Raw genomic sequence first — 25,407 nt, forward strand, 5'->3', positions numbered from 1 at the left:
CTACTTGTCACCCACAGATCAAAAAAGCCTGTAAATACCTCGTCCATTTCTTCCAGTCCTTTAAATGTGCCTCTTTCTTCTTCGGATGAGTTCTCTGCTTCAAAATGCACTAACCGCACCATCTTTGCTGGAGCCTCAGGACCTATCTGAATGGCCACTTGGACTTTCTCCATTGCTAGTTCTATTGGAACAAAAAGTATGTGAAAATTGTTATTCTTCTTGGGCTTTCTTTATTTTTATTTTTTTAAATTTTTTTTTAGTGAGGCAATTGGGGTTAAGTGACTTGCCCAGGGTCACACAGCTAGTAAGTGTTTAGTATCTGAGGCCGGATTTGAACTCAGGTCTTCCTGACTCCAGGGCTGGTGCTCTCTCCACTGCGTCACCTAGCTGCCCCTTGGGCTTCATTTATTGATTTTAAGATTCGATGAATACAAAGGGAAAAGAGACATGGGTTGTTGACTACAAGTCCTAAGTCTCAGAATCATAGAAACTCAGAGTTGGAAGAGATCTTCGAAGCAGTCTAGTCTGATCTGTACCTGAATAAGAAATTTACATCGAAAACTAAGGCAACTGGGGGGAAATAACCTATAAGGTTCCTTCCAGCTCCAAATCTACCTCTGAATTCCTTACAAAATGCCAGATCTCAAAATATATAATATGTAATATATAATATAAAACATATAATATACACTATAAGATATGTAGTATATAATATAAAACATATAATATTATATAAGATATATAATATACAATATAAATATATGATGTATAATATATAATATACAATATATAATATAAAATACAAAGCAGTAATCATAAAAAAAATCTGGCACTGGATAAGAAATAGAGATGTCAATCAATGGAATAGATTAGGCATACAAATTACAGAAGCAAATGAGGACAATAACCTTGTTTTTGATAAACCCAAAGGATTGGGGCAAGAACTCACCATTTGACAAAAATTGCTAAGAAAACTGGAAAGCAGTGGGAAGCTAGGTGGTACAGCGGATAGAGCACTGGCCCTGGAGTCAGGAGGACCTGAGTTCAAATTCGGCCTCAGGCACTTGACACTTAGCTAGCTGTGTGACCTTGGGCAAATCACTTAACCCTCATTGCCCAACTGAAAAACAAAAACAAAATTAAAAAAAGAAAAGAAAAGAAAACTGGAAAGCAGTTTGGCAGAACCTAGTCATAGACCAGCATCTAACACAATATACCAAGATAAGGTCAATATGGGCGCATAATTTAGACATAAAGAGTGATATTATAAGCAAATAAAGAAGTATAGAAGAAATTACCCATCAAATCATGGCCAGACAAGAGATAGAGAGGATCACGGAAAGTAAAATGGATATTTTTGATTACACAAAATTTTGAAGTGTTTTGTACAAACAAAACCAATACAGCCCACATTAGAAAAATAGGAAACTATGGGAAATTTTTTAACAGAAGATTTCTCTGATAAAGGGTTCATATATCAAATTTAGAATTGAACCAATTTCATAAAAATGAATCATTCCCTAACTGACAGATGGTCAAAGGAAAGGAACAAAAAGAGGAAGAAATCAAAGCTAAAAACATCACTAAGCATTAGAGAAATGAAAATTAAAACAACTGAGATACCACTTCATTCCCCCTAGAGGCTAAAATGACAGGAAAGGAAAATGAAAAATGCTGTAGAGGATGGGAGAAAATAATTAAACTAATGCACTGTTGTTAGAGTTGTGAACTGGTCCAACCATTCTAGAGAACAATTTGGAATTAGCCAAAGGACTCTAAAACTTTGTGTACCCTTGACCCAATAGTAGGATAACTAGGTCTGTATCCCAAAGAGATCAAAGAAAAAAAAGATCTATATGTACAAAAATATTATAGCAGCTCTTTTTGTGAAGGCAAAGAACTATAAACTGAGGGGATGCCCATCAATTGATGAATGGCTGAACAAGTTATAGTAGATGAATGTGATAGAAGGCTATTGTGCTATAAGAAATGATGAAGGGAATAGTTTTAGAAAAACCTGGAAAGATTTGTATGAACTGATGCAAAGTGAAATGAGCAGAACCAGGAGAACAATATACACAGTAACCATAATATTTTGAGGAAAATCAACTGTGAAAGACTTGGTAACTTTGAGAAACACAATGATCTACCACAACTCCAAAGGACACATGATATAAAATGCTATTCACTTCCAAATAGAGAATTGATTGACTCAAATTGGAGATTGAAGTATATATTTTTTGCCTTTTTCTCAGTACACAGCTATACATATAATGGGTATTATATTTCTTGCCTTCTCAATATGTGGGGAAGAGTTGAAAGGAGGGAGAGAATTTGGAACTAAAAATAAAATTTAATTTAAAAAATTTAAAAAACAAACAAATACCAGCTTCAGTATGATGACCTTCAGTGAGAGAAAATTCATTACTCAGCAGCTAGAGGTTTGGTGAGTAGAATTTGGGACTTGGAGTCAGGGAGACCTGAGTTCAAGTTTAGCCTCAGATACTTATTAGCTGTGTGACCTGGGCAAGTCACTTCACCTCTCTTTGCCTCAGTCTCTTCATCTGTAAAATGGGAATAATAATAATAGTACCTACCTCACAGAGTTATTGTGAGGATCAAAGGAGATGAGACACTTAAAGCACTTTAGAAACCTTAAAAGGGCTTCATAAACATAATCACCAACATCATCTACTGAGGCAGCCAATTCTAGTTCTATATGGTTCTGAATTTTAGGAAAATTTCTCTTGACTTTAGCCAAAATCTGCCTCTTTTCAATTTTCACTCATTGCTCCTGGCTCTGTCTTTGGAACAACCCACCTTCTCTTTCATGTGGGCCTCCTTTAGCTGCTTGAAGATACCAAATCTCCTCTTCTCTCAGATAACACACTCAGTTCTTTGCCCTTTGACCTACACTGAGTTATGGCCTTAGTGAAAAATGAGCTTTTTCTTTTTTGTACATAAAAGTTATGGGGGGGGGGCGGTTATACTATCTTTACCTGGCCAAGCATTCACTATAATAACATGCTTCCCGATGATATGGTAGAGGGGAACAGGCTTAATATGTGCAGCCGAGATGCTCATATACATAAAGCAAAGCTTCAAGCCTAAGATGCTCACATCATAACACACCGTTTGAAAAACAGAGATGACATCTCTGCTTGAATCTCCTTCAGAAATATTTAAAGATGGTGTCTCCTGTTGAACAAGAAGAGACTTGATTTCAGAGCTGGTAAAGCTTTAGTATCCTAAACGGGAGCCCAATGTGTCCCTGATTCAAAAGGCACAAGTATTGGGGACAGCTAGGTAGCACTGCAGTGGATAAAGCACTGGCCCTGGATTCAGGAGGACCTGAGTTCAAATCTGCCCTCAGAATTTGACACTTACTAGATGTGTGACCCTGGGTAAGTCACTTAACCCTCATTGCTCCGTTTTTGTGTTGTTTTTTTTTTTAAAAGGCACTAGTGGGGCAGCTAGGTGGCGCAGTGGATAGAGCACCGGCCCTGGATTCAGGAGGACCTGAGTTCAAATCCGGCCTCAGACATTTAACACTTAACTAGCTGTGTGACCCTAGGCAAGTCACTTAACCCCAATTGCCTCACCAAAAAAAAAAAAAAAAAAGGCACTAGTATTGAACAGAGTGAGGAGCTGAACCAGCATAGCAAGGAAGTATGTCCTGGAGCAAGACCCTACAGAGGAGGAAGAATTATGAGGATATACAAATGGAAGCACCTGGTGCTAAGACTTCTGGATTGGGGCCAGTAACAAGTGCAACATTCTCAAATGTCCTAGTCTCATTATAACCATGTATCTACATACAATTAAAGTATTTTATAGTTGGAGGGGACTCTAGTGCTCCTATAGGCTAGCTGCTACCCAAAGAAGTGTCCTCTCAATGATATCTCTGGCATGGTCAGCCAGCTCAGATACCTCTAGTGAAAAGGAACAAGGAACTAACTACTTTTTCAGGCTGCTAGGTGGTGCAGTACTTAGAGCACCAGTCCTGGAGTCAGGAATTCCTGAGTTCAAATCCTGCCTCAGGATTTCTAGCTGTGTGACCCTGGGTAAGTCACTTAACCCTGTTTGCCTCAGTTTCCTCATCTGTAAATGATCTGGAGAAGGAAATGGCAAACCACTCCAGGATCCTTGCCAAGAAAACCCCCAAATGGGGTCATGAAGAGTCAGACATTCATGAACACCACAACTTTTTGAGGGAGTCCATTCTATTATTGGTAGCTGGAATTATTGGGAAATTAATCTTTATATTCAACTTAAGTATTCCTCTCTGCAACTGGTACCCATTACTCCTAGTTCTGTCATTTGGACTGATTAAAATGTTTTCTGTTTTCCACAGGACCAGGGATGGGCTGGTAAATGTTTAACATTGCTTCAAACTGAGGTCTGGGAATGGCTTTAACTTATAAAGCCCAATGTCACCCCCTGTATCCCAGATATCACCTGTCATCCTGATGAGTAACCTTGGTGTCTTCCATGTTTGACCAAGCTCTAAGCCCTCCACAGTACCTGCTTTAGCCTCCTTCATGGCCACTGGAACAAATTGTTCTCATCCACCCATTCTGCCAAGATAAAGTCTTCACATGCTTGAGGTAGACATCCCCCTGCCTCATCTCTGGATAACCACTTACCTGCAGACTATGAAAGGGATTCTTGTTCAGGTATAAGATTGATTCATTGCTAATGAGCTCTCTTCCATCTACAAGAATCCATAGTGTCATTAATGGAGAGCCAGCCTTGGATTTGGGAAGACCTAGATTCAAATCTTATCTCTTGATACATACTGGCTATGTGACTCTAGGCAAGTAATTTAATCTTTCAGTATCACCCCTCCCCCCTACTCAGGAAATTCCCCAATACTCTGCTTGGATTTGAATTATGCCTCAAATACTTATTAACTCTGAGCCTGGACTAATCACTTAACCTTTCCAAGTTTGTTTCCTAATCTGTAAAATAAGCATAACAATAATACCTAAACCCCATACATGTTCCTCATGTATCTAACCTTTTTGCCAAGCTGGTGTATTTTCACTTCTCCATACATGATAATCCATCCCCTGCCTCTATTTCTTTGTATGGATCATCCTCACTCACTCTCCATCCCCATTCTTTTTTTTTTTCTTTTTTTTTTTTTTTTGGTGAGGCAATTGGGATTAAGTGACTTGCCCAGGGTCACACAGCTAGTAAGTCTGAGTCCGGATTTGAACTCAGGTCCTCCTGAATCCAGGGCCAGTGCTCTATCCACTGCACCACCTAGCTGCCCCTTCATCGACATTCTTAGAACACTCTCCTTTCTCCTCCAGTCTCTTGGAACCCCAATCCCTCCAAAACTCAGTTCAGTTGCCACCCCCTTTTAGAGGCCTTTCCCAATTTCCCCAGTTGTTAGTGTTCCCCCTCCAATCCAAGCCCCAAATAACCATGTATTTATTTGGAACATTTTGTTGTTGTCGTTTCAGTTATGTTCAACTCTTCATGACCCCACCCGGGGTTTTCTTGGCAAAGATATTGGAGTGGTTTATCATTTCCTTCACCAGTTCATTTTACAGCTGAAGAAACTGAGGCATCCAGATGTAGTCCATTCCACTTTTTTTTTTAGTGAGGCAATTGGGGTTTAGAGACTTGCCCAGGGTCACACAGCTAGTAATTGTTAAGTGTCTGAGGCAGGATTTGAACTCAGGTACTCCTGTCTCCAGGGCCAGTGCTCTATCCACTGCGCCACCTAGCTGCCCCAGACCTATTTACTCTTAAATGTTCCCTCTGGGCTTTTGGGGGCATTGCAGATTCTTGCTCTGATTAGAAGACAAAACAAATGAACAAAAATGCCAGGGCTTCTGCCAACTGTACTATACCCCTTTTATCCGCTGGACTTTGGATGCTGACGTGGAATTGAATGGATCTTGGTAGGAGTCACGAAGATGAAACCCGATGACTGGAGTCATTTTAGCAGGGGATGGCGCTTCAATATTTCTGGTAACTGCATTTGTTTCAGAACTGTGGGGAGAATGACCTGGGTCATTAAGATTCTCTGCATACCAGTAATTCATTCAGCTATTCAACATGCAAAGGGTTCCTACTATATGCAAGTAACTGGTTACTGAAACCACACTTTTATAGGGTTTTTCAGGTGGTTTTTTTTTCTGGGTCACAATTACAGAATATGTGAAACGAGACTAAAAATAGACATCACAGTAAGGCAACATTACTAAAAGACTAAAGAACAACCCCCCAAAAAACACCAACCCAACCCTCAGGATGCAATGGATTCAATAATGCTGTCAGTCACATCACGCCTCCCTGTGTTTGAAGAATGTTCTACTATCCCTGAACTGTGGAATTTTTATACTAGAGATGTAATATAAAGGACAATGAGGAGGGGAGTGGGGATTATTCTAGGAGGAATGATTATTCTGCCTGTTGTTCAGTCTTTCAGTAGTGTCCATCTCTATGTGACCCTATCTGGCGTTTTCTTGGCAAAGATACTGGAGGGGTTTGCCATTTCCTTTTCCAGCTCATTTTACAGATGAGGAAACTGAGGCACAGAGGATGAAGTGACTTGCCCAGGGTCACACAGCTGGTAAGTGTCTGGTCAGATTTGAACTCACAAAGATGAATCTTCTTGCTTCCAAGCCCAGCGCTGTCACTACTGTGTCACCTAGCTGTTCCTGCTCCTGAGTAGACCTTGTCTATAAACCTCTCCTAGGAACAGCAAACTCACAGGAAGTGGAGTTTCCAATTTTCTACGGAGTTCTGTACCATACATAAAGGCTTACAATCACCTATCATGTCCAGTAGTTAGTCCAATACCATGGCCTTTATTTTCTTTTAAAGCTTTCTATTAAAAAAGAGAAAGGGGGCAGCTAGGTGGTACAGTGGATAGAGCACCGGCCCTGGAGTCAGGAGGACCTGAGTTCAAATCTGGCCTCAGACCCATGACACTTACTTGTTGTGTGACCCTGGGCAAGTCACTTAACCCTAATTGCCTCACAAAGAGAGAGAGAGAGAGAGAGAGAGAGAGAGAGAGAGAGAGAGAGAAGACTGCTGGAGAAGACTTAACACTGGATGCAAAGTATACAGAGCAGCATGTTCCAGAAAAATCCTGACAAGATGAGGGGATTAAAAAAATTTTTTTAAAGCATCTTGAATTTCAGGTGGTTCATCTGGATAGACAGAAAAGACTCTGCACGGCTTTTATTTTGTTCACTCAGTAATTTAAACGAAGGCAGAAAGTCCCTTAGCAGAAAGCCCTCCTATTTGTTTTTTGATGTGGTCTATTTCTCAAAGGTTCTGATGAGTGCTGACAATTGAATCCTCCCTGTTGAGTTCTGAAGGTAGACAAAATGTTGTCTCCAGGGGACATGTATCAGTTTTTATGGTGTTATGCAGCACAGTAAAAACGAGCAACCACAGCCACTTCATATTTTAACAAGAGAAACTGGTACAAAAATTACTAAGGCTTGAAAGAAATTTCACTTGTCATGATCCCCACACTGGATGGAAAATCATTCTCCATCTAACATAGGCAATTTTTTCCCCCAGAAAAGTATGAAATCTGGGTATTTACAGTGTTGAATGTAGGCATAAAAAGGTTGACATTTAACACATTCCAATGGCTACGTTCCTAACATGGTATACGTCTGTGCATTTTAAGAGAAAAGTATATTCCATGGCATCTGTCCACATTTGTGCTTTAATCCTAACAGCCTTGTTTTCCCAAGGTTTATTTACATAACTCCATTCTCTGCAAATAGAGAACTTTTTAAATGGATACCTGCTGCCAAAACGAACAGAGAAGACTAAAGCAATGTGTGGAGGGGTTTGAAAATGTGCGAGAAGTTTGGTGCTGTTTATAAAATTCATTAATTTTGATGCCTGAATACATTGCAACATGTTTTCTCATTTCCATCTGGCATTATATGGGAGGTAAGTAATTTGTGCTTAAAGGGACCTCAGGGAGCATTAACGATGCCACCTTATGGGGATGTTGGTCTAACATGTTTAGGCTGGAGTACTTTTGTCTTATTGAAATCTGGTAAATTTATTTTCCCATTTTCCTCGTCAGCAACTAGGCAGTGGATACAGCATTGCATCTGCAGTCAGGAAGCCCTCAGTTCAAATCCAAACTCAGATACTTACTAGCTGTGTGACTGTGGGCAAGTCACAACCTCTGTTTGCCTCAGTTTCCTCAACCATAAATGGGGATAATAGCAGCACCTACCTTGTAGGATTATCGTGAGGATCAAATAAGATAATAATTATAAAACACTTAGCACAGTGCCTGGTACAAAGTAAGTACCAGACATATAAATATTTATTTACATGTAAATTTATAGTGATATATTTACATATTTATAAATGTTTATTCTTTCCACCAGCATCTTTTCATTAGTTTCTCTCTCCGGGTAGGACTTCACTTTTCCCTTAGGAAGCTTGTGAATACACAGCCAACCATTGGTGGTTTTGAGAGAGTTTAGCAATCAATTATGACAAATGACTCAAAGGGAGGGTCAGTGGGTGGGGAGAGTACAAGAGCTGTTCCTCAAGGTCTCCTTAAATCAATAACCATCCAGGCTTCAGTTTTGCTCCTAATTCATAGGGGTTTGGGAATTTTTTGATCCCAGTCTCCGTTATTTTTCAATGTGTTGTTTCTACCTAGGTTCCTATGCTTTCTGCCCCTCCTGTCATTGCCAAAGTGAAATGGATACTGAAATAGACAAGGTGAAATCTACTCATATTGTGGTCATAGGATACTACTAACGCAGCCTATCTAGATGAAAATTAATGGGCATTTCAAAAAGCTGAAGTAATTATATAGTTGTTTCCAGCTCCCTCTCCATTTTCTTACATGGGCTCAGATTTTAATCCTTGTTTCTAACAATGCCTATCCATGAGTGTTGGTGAGTTAAGAAGCATTTATTAAGCTCTCACTGTGTACCAGGCCTTGAATGCACTAAATGCAAGGGATACTGAGAAAAGTGAATCAGTCCCTGCCCTCAAGGGGCTTACATTTGTATCATGCCAATAACCAGGTACATAAAAGATTGACGCAATATAAATGGAAAAGTATCTCATAGGGAATCTACTAGCTGGGGAGGAGAGATGGGAAAGACCTTCTACAGACAGTAAGTAGGACTTAAGCTGAGTCTTGAAGGAAGCCAGGAAGGCAAGGAGTCATAGCACTCTCCCTTTAATAGATGGATGAACGTAGGCCTTTCTCTCTCTCTTTACCAAATTCTTATTCTCCTTAATAAATGCTTAAATGTCTAACTCTTGCTAAAGCTTATAATTTATTAGCGACCACTCATTAGAGATTTTAGACAGTATAGCTAGAATTTTAGACCCTTACAGATGGCTGACCACGAAGAAGAAAGCTGAACCTCACTCTTCCGATCTTCTGGTTGGGTAATAAATTTCCCCTACCCTGTCGCTTTAAACTGCTAAGTACCGGCTGGTTTTCCCTTTAAATTTTCAAATGGGTTTTTTTCGACTCCCCAAATACCCTATTTCTGATTTTACTCTGTTTAACCAGACAAATGGGGGATAAGATCATGTTAATGCTTTGTTTTTGTGGATTTTCTATTTTTATTTTTATTTTTGTTAGAAGAGCCAGCAAGGTGCTCACACAAGGGAATATAAATATCACCCTCTCTCCAAACCTTGCTTTTTCAGAGAAACCTCTGATTCCTGCAGCTTTTCCAAGTTCTAACACTAATTGTTGCTCTAATTTTGCATGCCTGGAGGACAACCCAACCTCTAGAAGCTTTTAATCCCCTAGCAGTGGGGGAAGGGGAAACCAGGCCTGAGTTCAAAATCAAGTCTGATTCAAATTGCCCTGGTCCCTCCCCTCCTCTCCAGACCCCACCTTCTACCCCTCCCTTGGCTAAGCCCCTTGATTCCCCTGCCAGGGAAGGCCAGAGATCTAATGTGCATGTGCAGCTTTCTCTACCTGCATTTGCAGCTTCTACATTTGCAGCTTCAGGCTCAGCCCTTCCCCAGCCTGGCTGTGCTTCTGACTCAACCTTAGAAAGCCCTTTAAATTCCAGATATGCTCATTTTGTTCATAATTTTGCTAATCTGCTTTTTTTTTTTTTTAGTGAGGCAATTGGGGAATTTTAGACCCTTACATAACAATCCTGATGAGGTAGTAGTTGTGTGAGTAGAGAAAAGGATATTTATATGCCAGATATCATGAAGGTAGAAATTACAAGATTTGGAGCAGCTAGGTGGCACTGCAGTGGATAAAGCACTGGCCCTGGATGCAGGAAGACCTGAGTTCAAATCCAGCCTCAGACCTTTGACACTTACTAGCTGTGTGACCCTTGGACAATTCACTTAACCCCAATTGCCTCACCAAAACCCCCCAAAATAAAAAAACCCAAAAAAGAAATTGCAAGATTTAATGAGAAATGGAACATATAGGGTGAAAAAGAGTGAAGAGTGTGAACACTGTGTTTGTAAGCCTGGGTGACAGGGGAAGGGGAGGGGTCCTTATGAGCAATATGAAAATTAGTAAGAGGAGAGGGTTTGGGGGGAAAGATAATGAGTTCTGGTTTGGACAAGTTGTGTTCGAATTGCCTTGGGGACATCTGGTTTGAGATGTCCAAATGACAGTTGATGATGTGGTGACATCACAAGTCAGGAGGTAATTTGGGCTGAATATACAGATCAGTGAATCATCTTTATAATGAGCTATTGAGGTCAATTAAGCTAGACAATATAAGGGAAAAGGGAAGAGAGCTCAGGGCAGAGCTTTGAAGGACACTTACAGTTAAGATGTATGATTTTTTGATTGCCTAAGATGTCTATTATAAAGGATAGGCACTTAAACTATGACATCACTGATGTACTGAATTCCCCAGTGAGGAAACTCCCTCCAGCATGCCCACCCCCTCCAAGAAAAGCTCATCACCAGGAAGATCACCATCATAGAAATTGCATCAGCTTTGGCACTCATTCACCTCTGATTGAAGGACTGGAGGGCAGAACAAAAAACTCCTCCCAAAGCCTCCATTTAAGGAAGACTCAGAAACCAAACCAACTCTTCATTTCCTCCCAGCTGCCGTCCTTGGATTCAACTCCATGATCATCAAGCCCTTCTCCCACCTTCCCTTTCCACCCTCCCCTCCTGTCTAGCTTCCTTTTTGTGTGCTGTCTTCCCACATTAGACTGTAATCCCCTTGAGGGAAGGGACTTTCTTTTTGCCTGTATTTGTAGCCCTAGCACTTAGTACAGTGTTTGACATGCAATAGGGGATAAATAAATGTTTATTATACTGTATAGCTCAGTACCTCTGCAACCCAGAGAACTGTTCAGAGAGCATTAAGAGATTAAGTGAGGAGGCAGCTAGGTGGCACAGTGGATAAAGCACCGGCCCTGGAGTCAGGAGTACCTAAGTTCAAATCTGGCCTCAGACACTTAACACTTACTAGCTGTGTGACCCTGGGCAAGTCACTTAACCCCAATTGCCTCACTAAAAAAAAAAAGAGAGAGAGAGAGATTAAGTGAGGGGGCAGCTAGGTGGCACTGCAGTGGATAAAGCACTGGCCCTGGATTCAGGAAGACCTGAGTTCAAATCCAGCCTCAGACACTTGACATTTACTAGCTGTGTGACCCTGGGCAAGTCACTTAACCCTCATTGCCCCACAAAACAAACAAACACAAAAAAGAAGAGATTAAGTGACTTGCCCAGGGTCATGTGATATGTGTTAGAAATAGAACTTAAGCCCATGTCTACCTGACTTGGAAGCCACCTCTCTATCAACTATGGCGCACTGCCTCTCATATAAGTGTATATAGAAATATATGTTTATATATATATATAGAGAGAGAGAGAGAGAAATATATACAGATGTATATGTACATATGTGTGTATACATAAATATTTGCTCATAGATATAAACCTACCTTATGTAGGCAATTTCAGTGTCTTGAATAAATGGTGGAAATACAAATTTGAAAGATTGTGCCTTAAAATTAAGCAAAGAAATCATATCCAAAGGGATATCTGCTTGTATTCTTGCATAAACTTCAATTACAGCTTGTAAAAGATGTGTGTTAACTCCCATGACAGCAATAATATGTTTTTCGGTGCTAAGGAAGACAATAGGACATTCAGGTCACAATATTGATTATGCCATGAGATAGACTTCTAACTTTGTGTCCGATGAAAGGGGGCACATGATATTTACCTTAGGTTTGCTTTTAGGTATGTTTCAATGTTCATATTGAATAAGTCCACTAATCTAAAATTGGCAGATGGCACAGGCGAGATCTGAGATTGAACTGGCAAGAAGAAAGGGAAAGCAGTGATCCCACTGTTATGAAGACCACCCCCCCACCCCCTCGTATACATGCTGCAAGGTTTGCCATTTGTCTTACCATTTCCATCCAGGCTTGTCACAGATATGTAATAGAAGCTTCTTTCTATGGGCAGCCCAAAGGAGGTTGGCATGATGGTACGGATTTCTGAGAAGAGGAGTGGTTTTACCCAACGATTATTGTAGCCATTTTGAAGAGTGTCAAGGATCTTTTTGATTATCTGGAGTCTTCCCTCAGGTTGCCCAAATGCCTGTAATCATAAAAATGGCCTGTCTAAGATTTGGAAGACTAAATTCTCATCATGTATCTCATCAAGAGGAAACCTGGCCAGTAGTTCTAAAATGTTGATTGATATTTACCACATAGGAAATTGAAACATCTTGGTATTATTATGAAAGTAGTTTTGACTCCATAGACCCCCTGAAATTATCCTGAGGAGTCCTCAAACCACACTTTGAGAACCACTAGTAGAGAAGACAAGGAAGAGTGGAGTAACCCACTATATCCTGAGGCCACTCATTCCACTTCGGTTACCTGGTAGTAACTATGCCCAAGATACCTGAATTGCCATCCAGATTTCTCGTTTATCAAATTCATACCAAAAAATCTCTTGTCCAAATAACTTCAAATACAGGGAAATAGGTGATTTATCAGAAGGGATCGCCTTCCAGTCTGGAAGCTACGAGACAAGAGGAGGTCAGTAAGAAGAGCACACCCCAAATATGGGCCAAACAAAATAAAATTACCTAGGCCTTTACCATCTTTATGAAATTCTTGATATCCTCCACCATATATGAATCACTTCTGGATAGATTTTTTTTCAGAATCGTAGCCAACATTTCTTGGGTGTGCATTTCAAACTGTAATCAGAGGGGGAGAGGCACCTTTACTGAAAACTCAAAGGGTTCGGTTCACCTTGAAAAATCCAAGGCCAAATAGGGAGAAATGATTTACCTCCAAGATATCTGCAGTGTTCCCAAGGAAGTTTGCTTTTAGTGCAATAATAATCTCAGGTGGGATTGTACTGCCTGCCTTATTTAAAGAATAGTATTTCAAGGCAAATCCTGCCATTAGCAGTTCTGGAGAAGAAGAGAATCATGCAGTTCAGCAAAACTCAGGTTTTAAAAAACCACCAAATACGGGGTAGCTAGGTGGCACAGTGGATAGAGCACCCTCCCTGGATTCAGGAGGACCTGAGTTCAAATCCGACCTCAGACACTTGACACTTACTAGCTGTGTGACCCTGGGCAAGTCACTTAACCCCAATTGCCCCACAAAAAAACAAAAAAAACCCCAAAAAATACCACCAAATACCATGTGGATCCACTGGCTAATTGTAGAATATGATGGAGTAGCATAAAATGAGAAACGCCAGAAATCACACACACTAAATCTGACGCCATTGAATCATCAGGGGAGAACACCCCACATATCTGGCCCATTGATGGACAAAGTTACAAACCTTTCGTTTATTACCTGTCAATTAATATATTTTTTTCTATTGTTGCCAGCTAGATTATTTACATGCTTACAGCTATAACATGGACTGGTGAGTTACATTAATAAGATATCACTCAATAGGAGGAGACAAAGGCAATTGAGAATAGCTGAGCTCTCTTTTGTTATCAGTTTTGGGGAAACTGAGGCAGGAGTCATACAGCTGGAGCCTAGAAGGCAACGTGTTTTATCAGAGCCTGAATTACATTGAGATGTCTTCACATAATAGTCAGTAAAACCTATTCTAACCTTGTAAATGAGAGGACATAAAATGTCCGCATCTCAGAGATGCTTCCTTGTTCTGGCTTTATGCCTTCATTATTAATGTATTCTTCGCCTTCCACCCCTCCCACCCCCTTCTTTACTTGTGCTATTCAAATTTCGTGGGATGTGCTGAAAGCATTCAAATTCTGAAATGAGTTCTGTGAAGTCTTCTCATCAGGGTTCACAGCAGAGGGCTGGTCTGCTGCTTTGATGTTTTGTAATCATAAATTCATTCTGCAGTGAGAGAATGTGGCAGATGGGAAATTACACTTCCTGGGATGAATGAATCCACTTGAATATTTCCCCCTGAAAAAGATTCCATTCAATTGTATGTAATGCTGTCCGGCTCCTCTCCAAACCAGTGGGGACAATGTTTACCTAAAGTTTAAGAGGTATGGTTTTGGAAATGCTCAAAGAGCTTCTCTGGAAATCCATTCCATAAAGGGATTAGTGGAAAGAATCATGCAGAATTCTTTAGGTTAAGACAAGGGACCGGAGCAGATAATAACATTTTCCAGCCTTCCTAGATTGGAGCATCAGCACACAAAGACAGGATTTCATACTGGTTCATTTGTTGCAGTCGTGTCTGATTCTTTGGGGCTCACTTGGGGTTTTCTTGGAAAAGATACTGTAGGGGCAGCTAGATGGTGCAGTGGATAGAGCACCAGCCCTGGATTCAGGAGTACCTGAGTTCAAATCCGACCTCAGACACTTAACATTTGCTAGCTGTGTGACCCTGGGCAAGTCACTTAACCCCAATTGCCTCACCAAAAAACCCAAACAAAGATACTGTAGTGGTTTGTAATTTCCTTCTCCTGTTCATTTTGCAAATGAGGAAACTGAAGCACACTGGGTGAAGTGACTTGCCCAGGGTCACATAGCTAGTAAGTGTTAAGTGTCTGAGGCTGGATTTGAACTCAGGTACTCTTGAATCCAGGGCCTGTGCTCTATCCACTGCGCCATCTAGCTGCCCCCTGAGGCCAGATTTGAACTCGGGATGATGAGTCTCTGGATTCCATACCTGGTGCTCTATGCACTATGGCACTACCTGGCTGCCCATGAGGTTATAGTGGGCTGGCCCTAAATAACATGGCCAAGGAGGTAAACCAGCATTGTTGCCCCTCAGCTCTCTGGATTGTTCCCTTTCCCTCCCACTCTCATTCACCTCCATATCTGATAGTCTTCAGCTCCGACAGCCTCTGCTCACTAGAAGAACAATTTTAAATCCACTTTCCTTTCCTCTAGAATCAAAACTAAAATTTCCCCTTAGAGAACTGGTGCAGAATCCAGGCCCTTCTGGCAACAACGTTTATTAGGGTAATTTACACAAGGAAAGGAGGCACAGCTAGGTAGCTCAATGGATAGAGTGCTGGGTCTGGAGTCAGGAAGATTCATCTTCCTGAGTTTAAATCTGGCCTCAGACACTTTCTGGCTGTGTGATCCTGGGCAAGTCACTTCACCCTGTGTGCCTCAGTTTACTCATCTGTAAAATGAGCTGGAGAAGGAAATGGCAAACCACTCCAGCATCATGGCCAAGCAAACCCCAAATGGGGTCACGAAGAGTCAGATGTGACTACAAACAAACAAACAATAATAACAAAGGAACTGAGCTAAATTGTAAGCTGAATCCCTCTCCAGAGGCCAAGGTAGTATGGGGGGGGGGGATTATGCTTTCCCCAAGTGTAAAAAGAAATATTTATATGATTTTTCTTGCTACCTATTTGCAGTCAATAGCTCTTTGTAAAAGTTAATCTATCCATCCCCGGAGAAAGAATGGATATTGAATGAACACAGACTGAAGCATGCTACTTTGCATTTTTCTTCTTTTTTTGACTTGCATCTTTTTATATAAAATGACTAATACGCAAATGTTTTACATAATTGCACATGTATAACCTATATCTGATTGCTCACCACCTCAGGGAGGGGGTAGGGTAGGGAGGGAGGGAATGAGAGGTTATAATTTTGAACTCAAAACTTTAAATAAATAAATAAAAGTTGAGCTAATGTTAAATGGCTAAATGGAACTGGGGTGCTAGTCACTGGGTCCCTAAGAATGGGGGGGAGCTTGGGCCAGTGGCAGAGAAGAAAGACTCCCTGACCCCCTCAGGTTACAAGAGAACTCTGAAGTTACAGGGATGGGGTGAGAAGTAAAATGAAATAAGTATGGCCCCCGAAAGAATAGAGTCAGAACAACCATGTTATACTTATACATGTACATGTCATCTCCCTCATTAGGATGCAATCAGGAATTGTTTCCCACTTGTCATTGTAGCTGTCCCCAAAGCTGGCACCAAGTGGGCACAAAGTCACCTCTTGATAAAGACTTGCTGATGGCTTATTTCCCCATGACAGCCCTCCAGCTTTTTGAAGACAGGAAAGGATTTCTGATTCAGTGAAAAGTAGAATGGGATGTAATTAGCAGTTTTATTAACCTCACCAGGGCAGACCACTTTTTTTTTTTTTTTTGCAGGGCAATGAGGGTTAAGTGACTTGCCCAGGGTCACACAGCTAGTAAGTGTCAAGTGTCTGAGGACGGATTTGAACTCAGGTCCTCCTGACTCCAGGGCCGGTGCTTTATCCACTGTACCACCTAGCTGCCCCTAGACCCATTTTATTTTATTTAAATTTTTTTTTTTTTTAGTGAGGCAATTGGGGTTAAGTGACTTGCCCAGGGTCACATAGCTAGTAAGTGTCAAGTGTCTGAGGACAGATTTGAACTCAGGTCCTCCTGACTCCAGGGCCGGTGCTCTATCTACTGCGCCACCTAGTTGCCCCCTGCCCTAGACACATTTTAAAACAAACAACAGCTTTTTCCCTCTCCTGCTGCTCGAGGAGCTGGCTGCCACCATGAATGACACTGTAACCATCAGAACCAGGAAGTTCATGACAAACAGACTTCTTCAGCATAAACAGATAGTTATTGCCCAAGACTGAAATTGAAGAAAAACTGGCCAAGATGTACAAGAGAACTCCAGATATCATTCTTGGCTTTGGATTCAGAACCCATTTTGGTGGTGGCAAAACATCAGGCTTTGGCGTGATTTATGATTCCCTTGACTATGCAAAGAAAAATGAACCAAAGGACAGACTTGCAAGGCATGGCCTGAATGAGAAGAAAAAGACGTCAAGAGAGCAGTGAAAGGAACGCAAGAACAGAATGAAGAAAGTCAGGGGTACTGCAAAGGCAAATGTCTGTGCTGGCAAAAAGAAGGAATAAAAGGCACTATGGAGGATGTTTATCCATGAAGATACGGGTTTTTCATCAGAGCTTAAAAACTTAAAAAAACAACAGTTACAACTAACTTTTAGGTTTACACCGGGTTATTTCCTTTACAACAACCCTTTGAGATAGGCACTAAGACAGACTGACGACATCAGGAGTTTTAGGGAGAGTGCCCAGGAGAGGAAGCAAGAATTTTCTTCCCAAATAAGCAAAATGTATTTAGTGTTCTCCCCACCTCTCACCCCTCATCCCCACCTCCAGCCCCCTGGAACAGTTTACGGTTGGAGTGCAGAGGGGGCCTTACCTGAGAAGTTGTCCCAGTAATAGCTTCTGCTGAGTTTAAAGTTAAAGTTGGTTTTGTAGGGTGTGGGCCTCAGAATTCTAAGGGCAAGTCTACAGGCCAAAGCCCTGAGAAAAAAAGCAGCAAAAATCAAAGACCTGTGATCATTATTCCATAAAATCTTACCCCTCTAAAGATATGCTGGGAATATCCCTTTGTCCCTGTGGACCAGCTCTTTGTGTGACCTTATCCTCTTGCCCTATTCAGCTGTCTTCTCCCATTAGACCATAAGCTCCTTGAGGCCAGGGATTGTCTTTTTACTTTCATTACTATTCCCTATCCTTAGCACAGTGCCTGACACATGGTGAGCCCTTAATAAATACTCGTTGAGGGGCAGCTAGGTGGCGAAGTGGATAAAGCACCAGCCCTGGATTCAGGAGTACCAGAGTTCAAATCCAGCCTCAGACACTTGACACTTACCAGCTGTGTGACCCTGGGCAAATCACTTAACCCTCATTGCCCCGCAAAAAATAAATAAATAAAAATTTAAAAATAAATGCTTGTTGATTGGTTGACTCCATTAACCCATTTGGGGATATCTCTTACAAGGACCGATGTTCAGGATCTGAGCTTCTCCCCAAAGCCTTCATCTGGGAGTAGACAAAGCTAGCCACTTGCAAGCTGCGTTCCTTATGCATGGCATTGGCCATGGTTGCCAATACTGGGACTCCTGGGATTGTTTCAAATATAACCAGAGAAAGAACAATTCGAACTTGGGGAGGAACGTTGGGTTTGAGGAAGGCATAAATGGCAATTCTTTGAACCTGTGAAAAGAGAGAAACATTTGATAGAAGCTTTAGGTTTTTAATGTTTGTTACTCTGTTTTTATGAATGACCACTCCCCTCTTCTGTGAGCTGGGCTCTGGTTAAGTGCAAAGTGTTCTTAGCATACAGCTTCTGTCAAAGCTGATGGCTTCATCTTTCCTGCTCACATAGAAACATTGTCATAGTTTTCCCTCCCTGACAATAGTAGTAAAATGAATACCCTAAGTGAGTGTCTCTGGTAAATTGAGAATCTATGTATTTGAATAAATTTGATCCAGCAAATAGATATATATTACTTGTGACATATACCAATCCAACAAATATGTGTATATATAATATTTTTTGTGTGTATATCTCACACACGCACACACACACACACACACACACACACAGAGCTGTTGTTTGCTCTTTGTTTTTCAAAGAGGAACAATGACATCATGGGTAATATCTTGACTTGCCTAGGAATGGATTGAAGTGAGGCAGAATTACATAAAGTCATCAGCATCACTCTCTCTTCCAGAGTCATCAAAGTCCAGTGGCAAGACAAAAGTCAAGACGACTGGGCTGGGATGGCTGGGGATGCAGCAGATGACTTTGCCATCTTCAGTGTCTGACCAAGCTTTAAGCGCTCCATCCTACCTGCCATCTGCCTTCATGGCCCTTGGAACAAATGGTTTTCATTTGCCTGTTCCACCAGGGTAAGTCTTAACATGCTTGGAGTAGACATGCCCCGATTCACCAACAAGTTTGGAGCCCATTGGATTCCCTCAACCTGGTTTAGCCCATCTGCCAAGATAGTTTACTGGGTTTTGGCCACTGAGCATGCTATGGCTTCTTGGAGCCACAAGCAAGAATTAGATGAGAGGTGGGACACCAAATGTGGATAAGCAGCAGATATGTTCCAGGCACTGTGCTAAGTGCTGGGGATACAGAAGAAAGGGCAAAAGACAATCCCTGCCCTCAAGGAGCTTATAATCTAATGAGGAAGACAACATACAAATAACTACAAAGCAAGCTATCTCCAGGATAAATAGGAAATAATTAACAGAGAGAAGGCACTGGAATTAAGAGGGGTTGGGTAAAAGGCTTCCTATAGAATCCAAGCTGGATACAGACGGTAAAGGGCTTTAAAAGTTTATATTGGGGCAGCTAGATGGCACAGTGGATAGAGCACCGGCCCTGGAGTCAGGAGTACCTGAGTTCAAATCCGACCTCAGACACTTAACACTTACTAGCTGTGTGACCCTGGGCAAGTCACTTAACCCCAATTGCCTCACTAAAAAAAAAAAAAGAAAAGAAAATTTATTTTAAAAAAAAGTTTATATTGATTTTAGAAGCAGGAAGGTACTTGGCAAACTTCTGCTTTTGACCAATAATCATATTTGTGAGACAGGGACTGCTGGCTTCATGATACATTGTGAAAGCAAACATTGATTCATATTTTTTGAAATTGCTATTAGTTCTTGAAATATTTTCACACTTTGGTCAACTGACAGCAAATTTGGGGTTTTGTTTTGTTTTGTTTTTTGGTGAGGCAATTGGGGTTAAGTGACTTGCCCAGGGTCACACAGCTAGCAAGTGTTAAGTGTCTGAGGTCAAATCTGAACTCAAGTCCTCCTGACTCCAGGGCTGGTACTCTATCTACTGCGCCACCTAGCTGCCCTGTAAATTTGTACTTTGAAAAGTATTATCCATTGTATGTGAAGGTGGGTATCCATTTTCTTTTATGGAGGTTGGTTTATTATTTTTTTTATTTTTTTTTTAAGTGAGGCAATTGGGGTTAAGTGACTTGCCCAGGGTCACACAGCTAGTAAGTGTTAAGTGTCTGAGGCCGGATTTGAACTCAGGTACTCCTGACTCCAGGGCCAGTGCTCTATCCACTGCGTCACCTAGCTGCCCCAGTTTATTTTTATAAAATGCTCGTTCAAAATGTTCCAAATCTATGTTTCGTGTTATTGGGAGGAGGAAGGGATTTTTCCATATAGAAACCCGCTTGATTGGCTGGCTATAAACTATATGTTTAGCCCATCAGATAACCTTTGCCTTTATTATCCCCTGCATTCTTTGTATACATAAATGTGGGGTGGGGAGGGAAGAGTCCCTTGGAACCAAGTTATACAGAATGATTAGAAAATATTGGTCTCTGGAATACTATTGTGTTGTAAGAAATGATGAGCAGGAGGAGTTCAGAGAAACCTGGAGGGTCTTGCGTGGGCTGATGATGAGTGAGATGAGCAGAACCAGAAGAACATTGTACACAGTATCATCAACATTGAGTGTTGACCTACTGTGATGGACTATATTCTTCTCACCAATGCAATGGTACAGAAGAGTTCCAGGGAACTCATGATAGAAGAGGATCTCCAAATCCAAGGAAAAAAAAAAAGAACTGTGGACTATAGATGCTATATGAACCATACTATTTCTTTTGTTTTTGATGCTGTTGTTTTTTTCTATTTTGAGGTTTTCCATCATTGCTCTGATTTTTTCTCTTATAACAGGACTAATGCAGAAATAGGATTAATGTTATTATGTGTGTATATATATAACCTATATCAGATTACCTGCTGTCTAGGGGAGGGGGGAGGGAGGGGAGGGAGGGAGAAAAATCTGAAATTGTAAAGCTTGTATAAACAAAAGTTGAGAACTATCTTTACATGTAACGGAAAAAAATAAAATACTTTATTAATTAAAAAAAAAAGAAAATATTGGTCTCATGACTTAGAACTATTAACCAAATATATTCCACTAGAATTGTGATCTCGTCAGTGCCCATATTCTCTCCAGGGTTGCTGATCACAACCCACCCATGCCTATCCATTCTTCATGTCTCTTTGTCTATGTCCTCCCATAAATCCTCTATAGGGGCTCTAACCCAAAGTTCTGGGGCCCTTCCTTACTTTATTTTGACATTGCCAGGATACCAGTAGAACAAACAGGCTGCCTGCCCCTTGTTTTCTCCATAAGCTCAGCCCACCTTATGTTTCTCTAATAAGAGAGGCAGTATGGTACGGTGGATAGAGCTGGCCTCTGTGCCCACAAAGCTTTGGGTTGAAATCCCACCTTTAGCATATACTGGTACCAATACAGACATTTCACTTACCTACTCAGCACTCTAGGCAACTCTCCTAAAACTATTGATTGTGGCATTCTGACCTGCCCTGGCAAGAGTGCCCAGGAATCCCCTATACTGGCAAAATCACAGTTCCAGTCCCTAACTTTATCCTGTTTCTCTGATGACATCCTTTGCCCAGTTAATTTTCTTAATTACTTTTTTGTTAAGTGTTGCAGCCTCTCACCCACTTGAAGGTGCTCAATGTCTCTCCATTGCCTGAGAGAAACTCATTTTCAATTTTTTGAAGATTGTAGTGTTCCATGACAACTCCTCATGCCACATGCATATCACAACCCATGTGAGTCTATGTGCTCCAGAAAATATATAAGCATCTATTTCAGGTGGGATGTTAAATTCAAATTCAGCAAACATTTATTATGTAGTTAGTATGTCTATATTCAAGAGTGGGTATGATCAAAGTGAATGAAGGACTACCCATTCTTCAGGAAGCACTCACATACTCTCTCTTTCCCTATGGGAGTTCCAATGGCTCCAGATTCAGATTCTATCCGTTACGTTTCTCCATGAGAATAATCACATCATCGACAATATAGGAGAAGGAAAATACTCATCTGTATTTTGAGAATGAACAATCCACTGCATAGGGACATGGCAACACCATTTTGTGCTACATTAAGAGAAAAAATGCTTCCAGAAACACAAAGGAGACATAGCTACTGTTCTGCTCAGACTATGTGTGAGGAAGAGTGTCCAGTTCATCCTACATATATAATTATCTTAACATTTTCTAAGCCACCCAATCACATTTAAGATATCAATTTACATACATTATCTGATTGGATCCTCACAACAACCCTGCAAGGAAGAGGCTCCAGATATGAGCATACCCATTTTATAGATTAAGAAATGAAGGTAGAGCAGCTAGGTTGTGCAGTGGATAAAGCACCGGCTCTGGATTTAGGAGGACCTCAGTTCAAATCCAGCCTCAGACACTTGACACGTACTAGCTGTGTGACCCTGGGCAAGTCACTTAACCCTCATTGCCCTGCCAAAAAAAAAAGAAAAGAAAGAAAGGAAGGAAGGAAGGAAGGAAGGAAGGAAGGAAGGAAGGAAAGAGGGTAGCAAGTGTAATGGCCAAGATTAGGACTCAGTTTACCAGACTCCAGGTCCAACATACTTTCACTACAAGATGGACAGCAACATGAAAAAAAAGTCGAGTTTCCAGCTGATTATTGGGAACTTGTACCCTCTCCTGTCTTCCTCTCTACTATTTCTTGCCTGAGATATTAAAGCGTAATGAATACTCCTGCTACTATGAGCAAGTGGCCCTCCTTCTTTCCTAACAAAAGCCTTAAATGAATTAATTCCTTATGGTTTAAGACACTCAAACTGCTAAGCCACAAGTGAGGAAGAGATCTTGGCTATATAATTCTTTTTTCCTTCTATATTTTTCTCCATCTGAGTTCTCAGATCCCCTGAAATCTACCCACTTCAACCATGCAGGTAGAGGGACCCCAGGTCAAGTGCCCTGCTCTGGCCACTATACCACGATGCCTCTTTACTTGCATACAGTAGGAATTACACAGATGTTTATTCAATTGAATTGACATCTCAGATAATGAAAGACTGCTTATAAAATAAGAACAACCTTGGACCTGTCTATGTATCCATGTACATATATTTCTAACAGTTGATGCAAAGGAAAAACTTTGACATTCCTCAGGGGGTCTAACATGATAATTTTGGAGATGAGCGATTCATGCTTTGCTTACCTCTTTGGGGTTCCTCTTGCCTATGTTTCTCAGGGACAGAGCAGCTGCAATCAGAATTCTGATGGGAAGATCAGAAGCACCAGATGAATACCCAGGTAGGAATTTCTTGATCTGCTTTAGACTGGCTGGGTGTCCTGCATTCCCTATGGACTTCAGGGCCAGAATCATGTCCTCTTCATCACCTTTCTGTGCTGCCTCAGCTAACAAATGATGAAGAGGCTGGGGAAAGAGGGTTCAAAGCCCAGAAAGCTGAACAATGATGCTGTAATGACATCACCCCCAAAACCTTGTTCTAGGTTGGCTAATACCAGCTCCACTTTTCAACTCGAAACCAGGAAGATGAAATAGGATGACCAAAAACAATGGTGTGTTCATTGCACAGTAAGTAATACAACAATAGTCCTAAAATAAAGAAATCTTTATTTCTTAATCTAATTCTACAGAATTTAAGTGCCTGGTTAGAAGTTTCTCTTCTTTGTAGTTGTTAATTTTTTTTCAATACCAAATCTCCTCTCTCCCACTACCCCTCCCCTACCCATTAAGAGGGTAAAAAATACAATATTCATTAGACATAAGAAAATTCTATCTTCTCCTACCAAGGGACTAGAAAAAGTTGACATATGATAAATGGGTCAGAAAAAGGAGAAAACCATCTGGAAACTAATGGTTGTCTTCAAAGACCTAACTAGCAATTGTTGTGTCCATATCAATGGTACAAAGAACATCTCTTGTTCAGCAGGGGTGAGAGAGGGCAATGCATTGGCTGCTTTTGGAGGGATGGGGTGGATGCAACATGGGAGGAGCTCAGCACGGCTAGTCATTTGTTAACTCCCTATTTTAACCACTTTTTCTTTCTAACTAGGCTGAAGTGTCCACTAAATTCAGTACCCCAAAGCAAAGCCCCAGGTGCTACAACCTAGTTAGGGTTTACTTCCATGGAAGCTAGGCAGCCCAGTGGATGGAGAATTGCACTTGGAGTAAAAAAAAGACCTGAGTTAAGAACCTACCTCAGGGGGCAGCTGGGTGGCACATTGGATAAAGCACCAGCCCTTGATTCAGGAGCACCAGCCTCAGACACTTACTAGCTGTGTGACACTGGGTTAAGTCACTTAACCCTCATTGCCTCACAGAAACAAATAAACAAACAAAAAACACCACCCTACCTCAGACCCACACTGAGTAACCCTCATCAAGTTACTTGACCTTTCTGAGACTTGGTTTCCTTATCTGTAAAATGTGGATAATAATGGCACTTACCTGAGTGACAGTCAAATGAGATAATATGTGTAAGAAGCACTTTACTAAGCCTAAAATGCTATATAAATATATTTCATCATTATTATCCTCTTACCTTTCATTCAGAGACTATGATAGGCATTGGGAAATAGTGGAGATAACAATGGTCTTGGAGTTAGGAAGCCTTGAGTTTGAATCCCATCACAGGCACTTATTAGCTGCATAACTGTGGACAAGTCACTTAGCCTTTATTGTCCTTAGTTTCTCTGTGTGTAAACTGAGGAGGTTGGACTTTATGACATCCAAGATCTCTTCTCACTCTAAAGCTATGATCTGATGATCTAACCCGATTTGGCCAATTCCTTCAAACAATTAACTAATCTAATGGTAAAAATTATTTGTCAGACCAGATGCTTAAATGGAATGGTAGTCTAAATAAAATGGACCTCTAGTAATCTCATGGACATATGCTGAATTAAATGAGATAATAATTGTAAAGTGCTTAGCACGTGCCTGGCACATAGTAGGTGTTATATAAATATTGGTTATTATTATTATTATTATTGTTTGTTTGGGTTTTTTAACAAGGCAATTGGGGTTAAGTGACTTGTCCAGGGTCACACAGCTAGTGTGTGTCAAGTGTCGGAAGTCAGATTCGAACTCAGGTCCTTCTGACTCCGGGGCCAGTGCTCTATCCACGGTGCCACCTAGCAGCCCCTGTTATTATTATTATTGAGGAGAATCCTCATAAACATTCCACGAAACCATTTCCAGTGATAGTTTAGAAGAAATCATAAAATTTACTCTGACTTAACTGAGGTAGTTTTTATTACATGTGTTAATAAGAGGAGAACTAGACCATGAACGTGCAACAAGGTCTTACAGCAGAATATGGCTGGCC

General features: G+C 41.0%; 1 protein-coding gene across 1 annotated transcript in view; it reads right to left on the bottom strand.

The window, feature by feature from the left end:
- Nucleotides 1-25,407, bottom strand: part of LOC122755515 (vitellogenin-1-like) — a 71,059-nt gene that overhangs the window by 19,558 nt on the left and 26,094 nt on the right. The window contains exons 11-22 of the mRNA XM_044004076.1: nucleotides 23,271-23,489; nucleotides 18,204-18,421; nucleotides 17,622-17,725; nucleotides 13,285-13,409; nucleotides 13,089-13,190; nucleotides 12,890-13,009; nucleotides 12,391-12,580; nucleotides 12,201-12,294; nucleotides 11,917-12,102; nucleotides 5,865-6,006; nucleotides 3,000-3,198; nucleotides 39-181 (exon numbers count right to left, since the gene is read on the bottom strand). Coding sequence (XP_043860011.1) covers nucleotides 39-181; nucleotides 3,000-3,198; nucleotides 5,865-6,006; nucleotides 11,917-12,102; nucleotides 12,201-12,294; nucleotides 12,391-12,580; nucleotides 12,890-13,009; nucleotides 13,089-13,190; nucleotides 13,285-13,409; nucleotides 17,622-17,725; nucleotides 18,204-18,421; nucleotides 23,271-23,489 — 1,842 coding nt within the window. The remainder of the gene's footprint in view (nucleotides 1-38; nucleotides 182-2,999; nucleotides 3,199-5,864; nucleotides 6,007-11,916; nucleotides 12,103-12,200; nucleotides 12,295-12,390; nucleotides 12,581-12,889; nucleotides 13,010-13,088; nucleotides 13,191-13,284; nucleotides 13,410-17,621; nucleotides 17,726-18,203; nucleotides 18,422-23,270; nucleotides 23,490-25,407) is intronic.

The sequence above is a fragment of the Dromiciops gliroides genome, chromosome 4 (genome assembly GCF_019393635.1).
Source record: "Dromiciops gliroides isolate mDroGli1 chromosome 4, mDroGli1.pri, whole genome shotgun sequence".
Lineage (NCBI taxonomy): Eukaryota > Metazoa > Chordata > Mammalia > Microbiotheria > Microbiotheriidae > Dromiciops > Dromiciops gliroides.